Source organism: Schistocerca nitens, chromosome 5 (assembly GCF_023898315.1).
Source record: "Schistocerca nitens isolate TAMUIC-IGC-003100 chromosome 5, iqSchNite1.1, whole genome shotgun sequence".
NCBI classification, from domain to species: domain Eukaryota; kingdom Metazoa; phylum Arthropoda; class Insecta; order Orthoptera; family Acrididae; genus Schistocerca; species Schistocerca nitens.
In genome coordinates, this window is record NC_064618.1 from 414226962 (window position 1) to 414240991 (window position 14030).

At 43.7% G+C, this 14030-nt stretch overlaps 1 protein-coding gene across 2 annotated transcripts in view; it reads right to left on the minus strand.

The window, feature by feature from the left end:
* LOC126259856 (proton-coupled amino acid transporter-like protein CG1139) overlaps nt 1-14030 on the minus strand; it is a 100437-nt gene that overhangs the window by 41373 nt on the left and 45034 nt on the right. For both annotated transcript variants that reach the window (XM_049956913.1, XM_049956912.1), the window contains 2 exons: nt 11820-11904; nt 4615-4887 (listed from right to left, as the gene is read on the minus strand). In XM_049956913.1, the coding sequence (XP_049812870.1) occupies nt 4615-4887; nt 11820-11904 (358 nt within the window). The remainder of the gene's footprint in view (nt 1-4614; nt 4888-11819; nt 11905-14030) is intronic.

The following is a 14030-nucleotide window of genomic DNA, read 5'->3' on the forward strand; positions in this document are numbered from 1 at the left end:
TATTGACAAATAATCAGCGTGGATTGAGAAAATATCATTCTTGTGAAACAAGGTCCCACGAAGCAATGAGTGCTATCAGCAGACGATGTCAAATTGATTCCATATTTTTAGATTTCCAATAGGCTTTTGAAATCGTTCCCCACTAGCGACTTCTTATAAAATTGCGTGTCTATGGAGTAGTGTCTCATTAGTGCGATTGGACTGGAGATTTCCTGTCAAAAAGATCATAGTTCGTAGTACTTGACGAAAATTCATCGAGTAAAGCAGAAATACGAGATATCTGACGATTCCCAAGGAAGTGTTATAAGCCCCAGGCTGTTCCTGATCCACATAAACGATTTAGGAGACAATCTGAGTAGTCTTCTTAGACTGTTTGCAGATAATGGTGTCATATAACGTTTAGTAAAGTCATCAAATGATAAAAACCAAATTCAGAATGATTTACACGAGATACATGGTGCGGAGAGTGGCAATTGACTCTAAATAATGAAATGTGTGAAGTCATCCTTATGAATATTAAAAGAAATCTGCTAAATTTCGGTTATACGAGAAATCATACAAGTATAAAGGTTGGAAATTCAACTAAATTCTTAGGGATTACAATTAAGAATAACTTAATTTAGGAAGATCACATGGATAACGTTCTAGGAAAAGCAAACCAAAGGCCGTGATTTATTACCAGGACACTTAAAAAGTGCAACAGGTGAAAGACGTGCACTTCATTCACCATTCAGTGATCGTATTTCATATTTCTAATCCCAGCATTCTGGTACGCGGTAAAAAAAAATAATTGAGGTAATACTAATAATTTCTATGGGTTGCCTGATTTATTTGACGATTTTTACAGCTTGTCGCACACTGATCTGTGAGAGGAGCTTGGCGCTAGAAATTTTCTTTATTTATGGGCGAGGGCAGCAGTCTTTCTAGCAGCCATGATGGCTTCCCGTTTCCCATCCCTTTTCCGATCGCCTGGGTAGCACGTATTGTCGTTTGAACATTCAGTAGTGGCCAAAGTTGCTCCTGTTCTCAGCCCCCTAACCCGCCTTACCAACCTTGTAAACGCTATTTCTGCTCAATTTTAACGTCGCGAGGTCGCCTCCCTGTGAAATTCCGGCCCTATGATTGGCCAGTTCAGGTGCGCGCCCGTTTCTCGCGGGCGGGCGCCAACCGCCCTCCGCTGATGGGTGGTGGAAAAGGGCGCAGTAAAGCAGTTCTAGAGTGACCGTGCCGGAGACCGGAGGTGCCACTTCCAGGAGATGAAGTTCGGTAAGCATGAGCGCCGGCGTGCACTGTAGATTCGCGCCCTGCGGCCCAGAGGGAATCTGATAGTTCATTGTGAATAGTTTCGCGTCTTGCGGGTTTTATTGCTTTAGTACAGGAGGCTACCGAGCGATTCACGCACAGTAGCATCTTCTTAGTCTTTGGCTAATTCCTGGTGGTGGTCGTTGCACGCCTGCAACCCCTTCCTTTACTAACTGAGATTCTATCTGATAATGCGGCGATCGTTACTAAAATTCCTTTCCTCCTGCTATCGTGGGGTGTTATGAACGTACGTGAGGGTAGGCTGCTGAACTCGAATCTTCCCCCCCCCACCCCCACCCCCATTTGGTTGTATTATTGTTCGATTCTCAACTGTTTAATAAATGAGTCCGTAAATCTTACATTCTCTCTCTTTCCTTACGTGAACTCACCCCTAGTATAACAGAATAATGGAGAACTGTAACGGTTGCTATAAGGTCGTGCAGGTCTCGCGCCACTAACGATAGTATAAAGATTCAATATCGCGCGCCTGGCACGACCATTGCATGCATGGCACCGATTACAGTAGTAATCATGTTCAGCTATTCCCCATTGATAAACTGGGAAGTGTTCACGGCTCAGTGTGACTACTAAATCCACTTGATGTGGTGGAAGTAGTGGCCTCTGTTTTGCCTTGCTGGTTTAGACAAAAAAATGTCAAAAATCACAGCCCCTACAGCAAGGAATAGTAACCTGTAAAATAAAAACGAGCCACCGCTTTTTCAGGTCTTCTAAAGAGAGTGCTTACACCACGCTTGTCCGTCCCCTTCTCGAGTTGCTGTGCCGTGTGGGATCCACATCAAATGGGACTGACGGAGGACATCGAAAAAGTTCAAAGAAGGGCAGCTCGTCTCGTATTGTCGCGAAATAGAGAGAGAGTGCTAGAGATATATGATACGTGATTTCGAGTGGTAGTCACTACAACAAAGCCGTTTTTCGTTCCGGCAGGATCTTCTTGTGCAATTTCAATCACCAATTTGAAAAAAATATTCTATTGGCATCTATCTACATAGGAAGAAACGATTATCATGACAATATAAAAGAAATCAGAGATCGCACAGAAAGAGTTAAGTGCTCGTTTTTCCCGCTCGCCATTCGAGAGCGAAATGGTAGAGAAATAGCATGAAGGTAGTTCGATAAACACTCTGGCAGGCCCTAAATCGTGAATTGCAGAGTAATCATGTAGATGTACGTAGGTGTTGTGCCCCAACTGGCCGTCGGCATCTGCCAGGAGCAATTCCAAAATCGTCAGTTACTTCGAACTTCCGAATCATCATGACCTCTCCATATTCCGTTAATGCGTCGATACTAGAGAAGAACAGCACCACGTTTGCTGTTGTTTCGGTCAAACAGGTTTAAGAATAAAGCCCTGCTCTCCTTGTCCACACACATGTTGACAGTCTTCAACTTCAACACACACTTGAGAGGTGTCATGAGCCCCCTCTCATATTTCTATCTTACGATTCTCCTCTCTAATTGCATGCGGTGGAAAGTTGCCATTCCTTCACACGCGGACTTCCCACGCAGCATCTCTCGTCACCCGGGTGGTCCGGTGACAGGCGGGCTCTGTTGAACTGGAGAGGGTTAAGCCGACGGGTGTGAGGAAGTCGAGTGAATGCTTTGCAGACGCCGACATTGTCAAAAGACACGCCCAGAGGGGTTTGAAGTAGCAGCTGGGCTAGAGGTTCCGTTACTTCGCAGAATCTTAGCGAAAACACTTTCTGGCGGGCTACCAGCGAGGCGTGGGAATGACTTGTGTACCCAGGCAGTTGTGGCGGGAAAATTCCCGCGCTTTCTGCAAAATAGTAACTGTGATTGGCTTGCTCAGGGCATAGCTCCATGACGTAGCAAAATCAGCACAGAAATTGGCGCCAAGAATCTCCATTGGTGGAATGGTAGTGCTCCGGCAATGGAGTGGAATTTTCCGCCGGTTTTCGAGTTGCTGATTGGAACGTTTAACCACGGCCACTGTCGTGGGGGCGGGAATGTTGTGTGTTCGGCCTGTACGGGTGCTCTAGGTAGTCGGCTCTCGCTTTTCGGTCGAAGACGTCGAAGCAACCAGCCATCGCCGCCGATACGCCAGATCGTGTTCTGGCAGTCAAGAAGACAGTTTGGTAATGTATGTCCGCAGCACCGGCAGATAGGGATTTTCCTAGTCAATCAGAGCTCAGCAGAGCGCGCCTGTTCGTCTTTTTCTAACTTTGTTCTGTCTTGAGTAGCAGCAATTACTGTTGGGTTAGCTGTGTGTCTCTCTTGAGATTTGCGTGGCAAGGAATTGGCTCCACATACCACTTCGTCTTAAACCTCACGATCTAGTTTAGGGACAACTTCACCTTTACAGTGTGTGTATGAGTCTCCAATTTGAGCCAATTTGATGTATTATAAATATTTCATGTGTTTTTTTTTATTATTTTGTGTTTAGTCTTAATAAATCATATTGTTATTTTGGACAGAACTTTCATTCTGTTAATCGGTAGAGCAACCCATCATTTCCCACTATGTTAATGAAACCTTCGTTTATTTAACTTATTTATCAAATTAAATTATTGCAGGTGCCAAACTCTCTTCTACTCCACTGGCAGGGTTGATTAGAGTCAGTTCGCGTGTTTTTTTTATCCTTGTGCAACAGCAAAAGTCGGAGTTAGAATAGGGGGGGCTTAGAGCATGATTTACATATGTAGATTCAAGAAGAATTTAGTGTCAAATACACTGCTAGCCCCGGCACCTCGCACACTGATGCTTGCGTTTGGACCCTACGTCGCTCTTCCTTTACCGGCGCTTTATTGCAAGTCATGACACTAACATTAGCAACAATGCAAACCCGGCAGGGCACGGTCGGAACATCATTCCTATAAAGTTGGAGAAATAATTTTCCGTCTACAGTGATTGAAATATCGAAAATTTAATTATAACCACCCTGTAACTGTCAGTGGTCAAACTGGGTCAAATTAAATCAAAGAGTAGTAGCCATTTTTGATTTCAAGAAAGTATGGAAGGTATCTACTTTAAACCCGTAAACTCTAATCGTCTTCCACAACTAATTATTGCGTAAAGTCACATTATTTAATATCGCCATATGCGTTAATCCTTGAAGCTTCGTGGCAGATTGAAACTGCGTGCCGGACTTGTCTCTAACTTGGGACCTTTGCTTTTCGTGGGCAAGTGCACTACTGACTGAGGTTCCGAGTTCAAGTTCCGGTTAGCCATACATTTTTCATCTGCCAGGAAGTTTCAAATCAGCGCAAACTCTGCTGCAAAGTGAAAATTTCATCACGTATTTTGTTGGCCAATATATTTTCTTCATGACATACTTACAACTCCAATCGCCTCTAGTGAGAAGAGAACCGTTCCGATGAAGAGAGGAAATTCTTCGAACGTTCCAAATGGCTGTTTGTCGTCGAGAGTAGGCGAGCCGATCACCAGGTAATAGAAGGTGATCCCGAACCCTGCTACGGTCAGGAGGCTGGCCAGCGTTGTGAATGGAGCCAGGAGCTTCAGGTTGCGCACCATGTTTATCAGTATGAGTGGCAGCAACAAAATTAACATGTAGATCCTCAGGTCCAGCCCACTATAGTACACGTCCACAACCTGTGAGATTATAGGATTAATTGTAACTTAACGTATTGTCACTGCACGAGCAATTGTTTCTTATGTAGCTATAAATGTATGAACTGTGACAAAATAAGAAGTTATCACTTAATTACTGTCGAAGTATTCATTACTTTCACTGACGTATTATCTTACAATGAATGACACACACACACACACACACACACACACACACACACACACACACTCACACTCACCGGCGGTCAAAACACAGATAAAGTGAATTAATTCCCAAAGACAACAAACAGGCAGGCCGCAAGCTACGATGGAGAGTCACTGGCTGTCCAAAGAAAACGAGTCGAACGCCTGTGATAAAGGCTAGCGTGGTCTGTACAGCGTATCTTGACCATAGGGAGAGCTGGCTAGAGATGACAGCGCGGTCGTTTGAGACGGAGCACAAGCTCACATTACGAAAGGATGGAGAAGGCAATCGGCCGTGCCCGTTTCAGAGAAACCATCCCCGCGTTTTCCCGGAGCGATTTTCGGAAATCACATGAAACATAAATCTGGATATCATAAAGTAGTACTGTACTGGAGCTCAATACGTCGCTTCAAAAAAGTCATACAGCCGGTGAAGAACGACTTTATTATTCATGTTGGTCATATGACGCAGTTCGGATTTATTTCCATTATCAGATATGGTTAAAATCGCTCCAAGCACCATGGAACTTAACATCTGAGGTCATCAGTTCCCTAGACTTAGTACTGCTTAAACTTAACTAACCTAAGAACATCACACATATCCATGCCCGAGGCATGATTCGAACCTGCGACCGTAGCATCAGCGCGGTTCCTGATTGAAGCGCCTAGAACCGCTGGGGCACAAAGGCCGGCCATTATCAGATATCCATGTTCACAGAGGTTCACAGGATACGAGCGTTACTATATGTACTTGTAGCCAAGCAGACAGTTGTAAAATGTAGGTATAGTGACGCCCGTATCCTGTGATCCTCTGTGCACTTGGATATCTGATGATGGAAATAAATCCGAAACGCGTCAAGTGAGTAATGTGAGTAATAAAGTCCACTTTTACCGCCTGTGTGACATTTTTTTAATGACCAATGAGCTTCAGTATAGTAGTGCATTGTAATATAACGATGATCGGCTGGCTCCTACGAGATTTCATGTCTCTATTATATTGCTAAATCTGGATGGTCGGACGAGGATTTGAACCATCATCTTTTCGTGGCATCGCTATGCTGAGTGGTCCCGTTCCAGTTCTTCCAGTAGGAAAAATCCAAGGCAGTTCCTGGTTCTTACGCATGGCAATCAGAAACGTCTGACCAATCAGGGAAGAGTTACTAGGAAATCTTTTTTATCTGTTTCTAATTACATACCTGTTGCATTTCAGAACTTTTTTGCTGTTGTGTGTTGACTGATTCAATGTGGGCGTTCCAGACAAGTTGCAACTGCAACCAAGACACTCTGCCTTTCAGAGGTAACGACCCATTCCAGAATCGTTGCACTACATCTTATGCACTGATCAACACCTTCAATCTGTCATTACCTGATCAAGCGTTTTAGAGCCTTCGGAAGTTCTTCTGCACGTCTCGTTGGACTAACACGTGTGGATAAAAATATTCTGCAATCAATCCCTAGGCCGTGGCTAAACCGTTCTCCACCATATTCAATTCACCAGGATAGCCAATCCAGTAAGGTGCACGAGGAAAACTTTAGGGAGATAGGCTACACACTCTAACACCTTTGAAGCTTTGAGTCGAGAGAGGAATCTGATACCTCAGCTTCTACGAATTTTGTCTGGAAAACGGAACCTTATCACAGATATCTACGCCGTAACGTGCAGTAGTCTCTCACTACAGTGTTACAGATATGCTTAGGATTGAGTACGAGAGATATGTGGGCCACTTAAGGACTTTCGTATCTCTGAAGTGTTCCTTAAACTGTTGATACACAGTTCACGGTCTTTCTGGAGGTAAATGTCACCCATAGCGTACAGTAGACCAAAAAACGGCTGCATATGAGCAGACTGTAGCCAGTGATAGGGAGTGGAAAACGTATCAGAGGCACAATTTCATCCCATGGCAACCCATGCGACAATGCCCACACCTCTTTCTGGAACTGTGACCTATTGACAAACTACGTACGTCCTCTAAAGTGTTTTGAATCCTTAAGGACCTGCACGACGAGCTTCTGTCAACCTGCACAATAGCTCTTGAGTCCAGGCAGCCTATTCCGTCGCTTCGAGCATCCAATAGCGATTTTCGTGCGCCTTTATGCGTCACCGAACGGATAATCCGATGCACTGAGCGGGCCTCCAGTTGCAGGTTGCCCGTCTATTGGCTTTCAGGGGCGAGACAAACCCGATGTCCTATATTTCATATGACTAATGACCGAATTTACGCTAAAGGATTAACAAAATAAATGAAGTATTAGAGTTAGAACTTGTGTCCATGTCTTGAGAAAGCATTCTCTCACTGCGCGCAAATCACCCAGATTTTGAGAATGGGAGCACCCGGAGACTTCCGACAAACTTTTCCCAGAGTTTTCTCGCTTAAACTCCCGACGAAATGATAAATGGAAGGAAGTTCATCTCTTAATATATTTTAGATGTTCATGAAGTAAAACTTCAGCATCAGGCATGATTTTAAAATTTATTCTTACTACTACTAACAGTATTCGCTTCATATTTTGCAGAGACTACTCGCATGTAGCACTGAACGTAACTGCAAAATTATGTCACCGGATAATTCATAGTTCGGACATAAACAGCGAGATGCGTGAAAAACTAGATGTTGTTTAAAATGGAGCTCAAATTACCCAAACTGTAGTCATCCGGTATTGGATAACGAGAACACTTAGTTACTTCCAACAAACTTTGTAGTTTCAAACTTTTTCTGCACTTGGAGAGTCCGACGATTTGCTGCACTGTGGCTCTTCCACAAGCTATTACAACATGCGATGTTCTATCAGAGACTCCTGTTTATAGAACGTACTTTCCCACGTTACTTTTCTACACTTCGAGAGTCCGACGATTTGCTGCACTGTGGCTCTTCCACAAGCTATTACAACATGCGGTGTTCTATCAGAGACTCCTGTTTATAGAACGTACTTTCCCACGTTACTTGACGCCGGCGGCGACGGTTTACCGCGATAGTGGCGCGCCCTTGCCGTGGTCAGACGTGCAGAGTCCAGGAGGTGCAGTAGCTCGGAGGTGCACTATCCAGTGCATCTCGCACCCAGAGATTAGTTACGCTGAACAACTGACACTGTGTTTGAACTTTTGTAAGCGTCGTGCTACGCTGTGTTGCTATGGCGGTGTCAGCTGGTGTGCTTAAGGTATGATAGGGTTTTTAGAAACTTTTTTAAAATTTCCCGTCTCCTTCATGCACGAGATGGTTTATTGTAATTTTTTTCTTTCAGTTAGGCCCACCTCTCATCCACCTGTCATTCCTTATGACTTTATGACGGATGGGTTTTATACGAGGGTGAGTCAAATGAAAATCTTAAATATTTTTTTAAATATTATTTATTGTGTAGAAGTGGTACAAAGCTGTATCGCTTTTCAATATAATCTGCCCCACGCTCAATGCAAGTCCTTCAGCGCTTACAAAGTGCATAAATTCCTTTAGAAAAAAATTCTTTTGGTAATCCGCGCAACCACTTATGCGCCGCGTGGCGTACCTCTTCATCTTTCGTCCCATTGCGTCTTTGAGTGGTCCATACTTATGGAAATCACTTGGAGCAAGGTCTGGTGAGTACAATGGATGAGGAAGACACTCAAAATGCAGGTCTGTGATTGTTGCAACTGTTGTATGGGCAGTGTGGGGCCTTGCATTGTCATGCTGCAAAAGGACACCTCCTGACAGCAATCCACGTCGTTTTGATTTGACTGCAGGATCTGTGTATGATGCACTGATGACAGTGGTACCTCTAGGCGTGTAATGCTCCAAAATGACACTTTTTCGTCCCAAAAGAGAGTCAGCATAACCTTCCCTGCTGATGGATTTGTTCGAAACTTCTTTGGTTTTGGTGATGAGGAATGGCGCCATTCCTTGCTCGCTCTCTTCGTTTCCGATTGGTGAAAGTGACCCCAGTTTTCGACAGCAGTAACGATTCTTGCAAGGAAGCCATCATCTTGTCGTTCAAAGCGCCGAAGAAGTTCTTCACAAGCATCAACACGTCGTTCTCTCATTTCAGGAGTCAGTTGCCGTGGCACCCGTCTTGCAGACACTTTGCGCGCCGGTGTGGCCGTGCGGTCCCAGGCGCTTCAGTTTGGAACCGCGTGACCGCTACGGTCGCAGGTTCGAATCCTGTCTCGGGCATGGCTGTGTGTGACGTCCTTAGGTTAGTTAGGTTTAAGTAGTTCTAAGTTCTAGGGGACTGATGACCTCAGATGTTGAGTCCCATAGTGCTCAGAGCCATTTGAACCAGCAGACACTTTGTGAAACTGGAGGATATCATGCACAATGTGGTGTGCTGCACCATGACTAATCTGTAAACATGCTACAATGACATTCAGTGTCACTCGGCGGTTTTCCTTCACAATGGCTTCAACTGCTGCAGTGTTCTGTAGAGTCACAACTCGTTGTGCCTGACCTGGACGAGGAGCATCTTCCACTGAAATCACACCATTTGCGAACTTCCTACTCCATTCGCAGACTTGCTTCTGTGACAAATATGCATCACCGTAGTGAACCTTCATTCGTCGATGAATTTCAATAGGTTTCACGCCTTCACTACGCAAAAACCGAATAACAGAACGCTGTTCTTCCCTGGTGCAAGTCGCAAGTGGGGTGGCCATCTTTATACTGATACTGCGACGGTATGTGTGCATCTCCACTATGCTGCCACCTACAGGCCATTCTGGACGCTGTTTGTAGCACGCTAACTAACTTACAGGATAACGGCGCGAAATTTCGATTTGTTGTTACAAATTTAAGGTTTTCATTTGACTCACCCTCGTATCCAGTTACTTTTGCGTAAGTTTAATATACGTTGTTGTTTATTTCGTCACGTAGCCGCGCAGGATAGGACCATGCCTCTCGCTGTATTTGTTTTTAGTGGATTGTTTTATTGTTTCGTCGACAATTTGATGTTGCCCCAGAAGAGCCAAACTCGTTATTTGAATTGAGTAACTTCGTAATCCAGATTGGTTTTCAATTTTCCATAATTCAGAACGGTTGTTGTACCAGGCAGACAAAGTGGAATGGAATAAATTTTAAAATGTGGTTCTCCTTTCGTAAAATTTGTATGGATTACAACTGAAATCCTGCCTATCTAGTTATAAAGAAATTATCAGAACAGGGAGAATCTTAGTGTTAGAGATAATATTTTATATAGAGATTATACATATCCTTAATAACATGTTTGCGGCGAGACGTCTACATCTACGTGATTACTCTGCTGTTCACAATAAAGTGCCTGGCAGATGTGGATGGAATTGAACAACAGGTAATTCATGGAAAGTTGGTCATAGTAGGTAGTCCATTCAGCAGTTACACCACTGACCGCAAACGGAAGTGGCAGACGTGCATGTCCAGTATCACAGCCACAGCCGGGCTAAACAAGTCCAAACCTGGAACACGCTCGTATATTGATATCACACAGTCCAATCTTGAAGTTTAGGCAACCAGTCACGTCTTGCTAAATACCTGATCTGATCATCAGTAGGCATTTATTGGACATACAGAAATAGTTTCTCAGCATAGTAAAGGAACTCACGAAGTGATCGATTCACTCCGAGGATTGTGGAAAGGCACTGTCGAGGTACCACGTACCAGTCCATTGGGTGTCCCGATAATTATGGTGAGCGTCTATGAATAGCGACAATGAAAAATATCTGTCATCTAGAGCTCTAACTGGCTGAGCAGTGAATATAAAACAGGCGATACCAATATCGGACTGTGGTTGATGTGTGCTGCACCATTTACGAAGAGCAGATAGCTAGCTGTGTTGTGTGGTCCATGTGAGACGTCTTGGGCCATCTCGTTGGCAGTGATGTACATGCAGTGATCACGCACATCCAAAGGCTCCCCTTCTGTATCACTATCAGGTTTTAATGACATTATAGTAGTCCAGATTATTATCAGAAGTGATCAAGCAGAAAAGTCATTAATCCGTCTGTTCTTCCGACTATACTGACCAGGTATCACAGTTTCAGATTCCTCATACCAAACAATTACTTTAGCTATTCATTACAGATACTTTATTCCGAACAAGCTTCTCTCCGTTGTTCGTCGGTATTTTCTTACTTTTGGATGAGTTGAGCATTTATAGTCCTTATCTCAGTTCCTCTGGTTAGAACTGACTGTGCACGCTATTTAGACAGTTAACATTTCTAGCACACTGGAATTTACTTTTGAATGCAGCAATTAATTTTAAAAAAATGATGCTTCAAAATATTCGACATTTCCACTTTTTTAGAGATTTGGTGTACAATATTAAAACGTGCTGCACCTTTTTTATGGGACAGAGTAAGAGAAAACGTATGTTCAAATGGCTCTGAGCACTATGGGACTTAACATCTGAGGTCATAAGTCCCCTAGAACTTAGAACTACTTAAACCTAACTAACCTAAGCACATCACACACATCCATGCCCGAGGCAGGATTCGAACCTGCGACCGTAGTAGTCACGCGGTTCCGGACTGAAGCGCCTAGAACCGCACGGCCACCGCGGCCGGCAGAAAACCTATGTATTTGGAGTAAAGGACATGCTCCTCCAAAGACAGCTTATTGCTGAATTTTGCGAAAATGTATTCCACAGTGTATACCTAGCGGTGCTTCTCTCTTTGGCTTAACTATTACACTTCGATCATCAGTGATGAAAGAGCTCTTGTTCGTGCTCTAAATATGGGCAGAACGGCCAGCGGACGCGATTAAGGCATCATCTATTACTATTTTCTTATTTTACAGCATCCAATATTAAACAAGGCATTGACATGTACTTACGTCCTTTATGTTGGTGCTGATGAACACCACGTAGACACAGCAGCTTCCCAGTTGTAGCACTAACATGAAGCCGTTCACAACATGCCTGAAATATGTTTGGAGCATTAGAAACAATATCAGCACTTTTAGGAATAAAAAGATTTGTTTTTTCTCCTGTACTTTTATGACTATCCAACCAGTGTTTGACCTATATTTTCAACAGTGTCTTGAAATTGTCATGCCAACGTAAATTTCTTTCTGTAATTTCGTTATTCTCTTGCGTATGTTGTGAATTCTGTAAGTCTCAAATGTTCCCGTTACAGTTTGTGGCAGGAATTCATTTTTCTGTGCTGATGTCGAATAAGTTAGTTCACAACGTCAGTAACTGCTGGACGAGACCAGGGCCCAAGAGGCAGCAACTGCCGTCCCCTCTGTTTAGACAGACATAACGCAAATGTACGAATTAGTAAGTTACTGTCATTTGGACGAATGAGTGGGTGGTGTATAACGAATTCGTTGTAGTGAAATAATTAGCTGTCCCCCACTTCCACTTCTGTCCCATTAAGTGTGAAGTCTATAGCATTTATTCAAATTAGTAGTACTGTTGCCAACAAGGGCAGGAAAGCTGCTTCAAAAGTCTTGGTGCAATAAAAGGGGCACCAATTGGTGCCGTTATGCAGAGGGATACCAGGATTCCTGAAAGCCAAATGCCAAGGATGCATCACATAATGTGCGCCCGCTGCTTTCGGCAAAACGTGACCACGTCTTGGCAACTTCGTGACATACTTTGCTTTCGCTTGGCTAAGGTAACAGTGGGGGTGGTACTTTCAGCTTACCCTTGCTTCAGTTTGCAGCCTGAGGTAGGTGGTGGACAAGCCGCTCAACAAATTTGAAAGAAGAAACTATAAAGTCGCCACTGTCTCATTGTTTACAGTTACTCAGTCGCTCTCAGTCAGTCTGCATCGATACCGCCGCGCCTACATACGAGCACTTTTTCCGTGAGGTGCGACCTTCTCATCATAACTTTGCCTTGCTGTATACTCCATTCTTTACACTACTGCTTGGGGTGACTAACAGTAGCAAAGCTGTTGGTTCTAGGTTTTGTAATATACAGAGTGTTACAAAAAGGTACGGCCAAACTTTCAGGCACCATTCCTCACACACAAATAAAGAAAATATGTTATGTGGACATGTGTCCGGAAACACTTAATTTCCATGTTAGAGCTCATTTTAGTTTCGTCGTCCACCTACGCTCAATGGAGCACGTTATCATGATTTCATACGGGATACTCTACCTGTGCTGCTAGAACATGTGCGTTTACAAGTACGACACAACATGTGGTTCATGCACGATGGAGCTCCTGCACATTTCAGTCGAAGTGTTCGTACGCTTCTCAACAACAGATTCGGTGACCGATGGATTGGTAGAGGCGGACCAATTCCATGGCCTCCACGCTCTCCTGACCTCAACCCTCTTGACTTTCATTTATGGGGGCATTTGAAAGCTCTTGTCTACGCTAGACCGGTACCAAATGTAGAGACTCTTCGTGTTCGTATTGTGGACGGCTGTGACACAACACGCCATTCGCAAGGGCTGCATCATCGCATGAGCGATTCCATGCGACGGAGGGTGGATGCATGTATCCTCGCTAACGGAGGACATTTTGAACATTTCCTGTAACAAAGTGTTTGAAGTCACGCTGGTACGTTCTGTTGCTGTGTGTTTCCATTCCATGATTAATGTGATTTGAAGAGAAGTAATAAAATGAGCTCTAACATGGAAAGTAAGCGTTTCCGGACACATGTCCACATAACATATTTTCTTTCTTTGTGTGTGAGGAATGTTTCCTAAAAGTTTGGCCGTACCTTTTTGTAACACCATATATATATATATATATATATATATATATATATATATATATATATGTGTGTGTGTGTGTGTGTGCATATGGTGTCCCAGCTATCTTGTCCACCCAAAATATCTCTGGAAAAATAACAGCTATTGGAAAACGACTTTCACCGGTATCAATGTGGGGCTGGGGCCCATGAATGTACATATTTGGAAACATTCTAAAACGAAAGCATATGTGTTTTTTAACACAAACTTATGTTTTTTTAAATGGACCTCCTATATTTTGTCTTCAGCAATCCATAGCATGACAAAGCACATACACAATGGCGTTGATTGCATCGCAATATTCCCATTACATCCCGAGATATTAAGATGCGAAG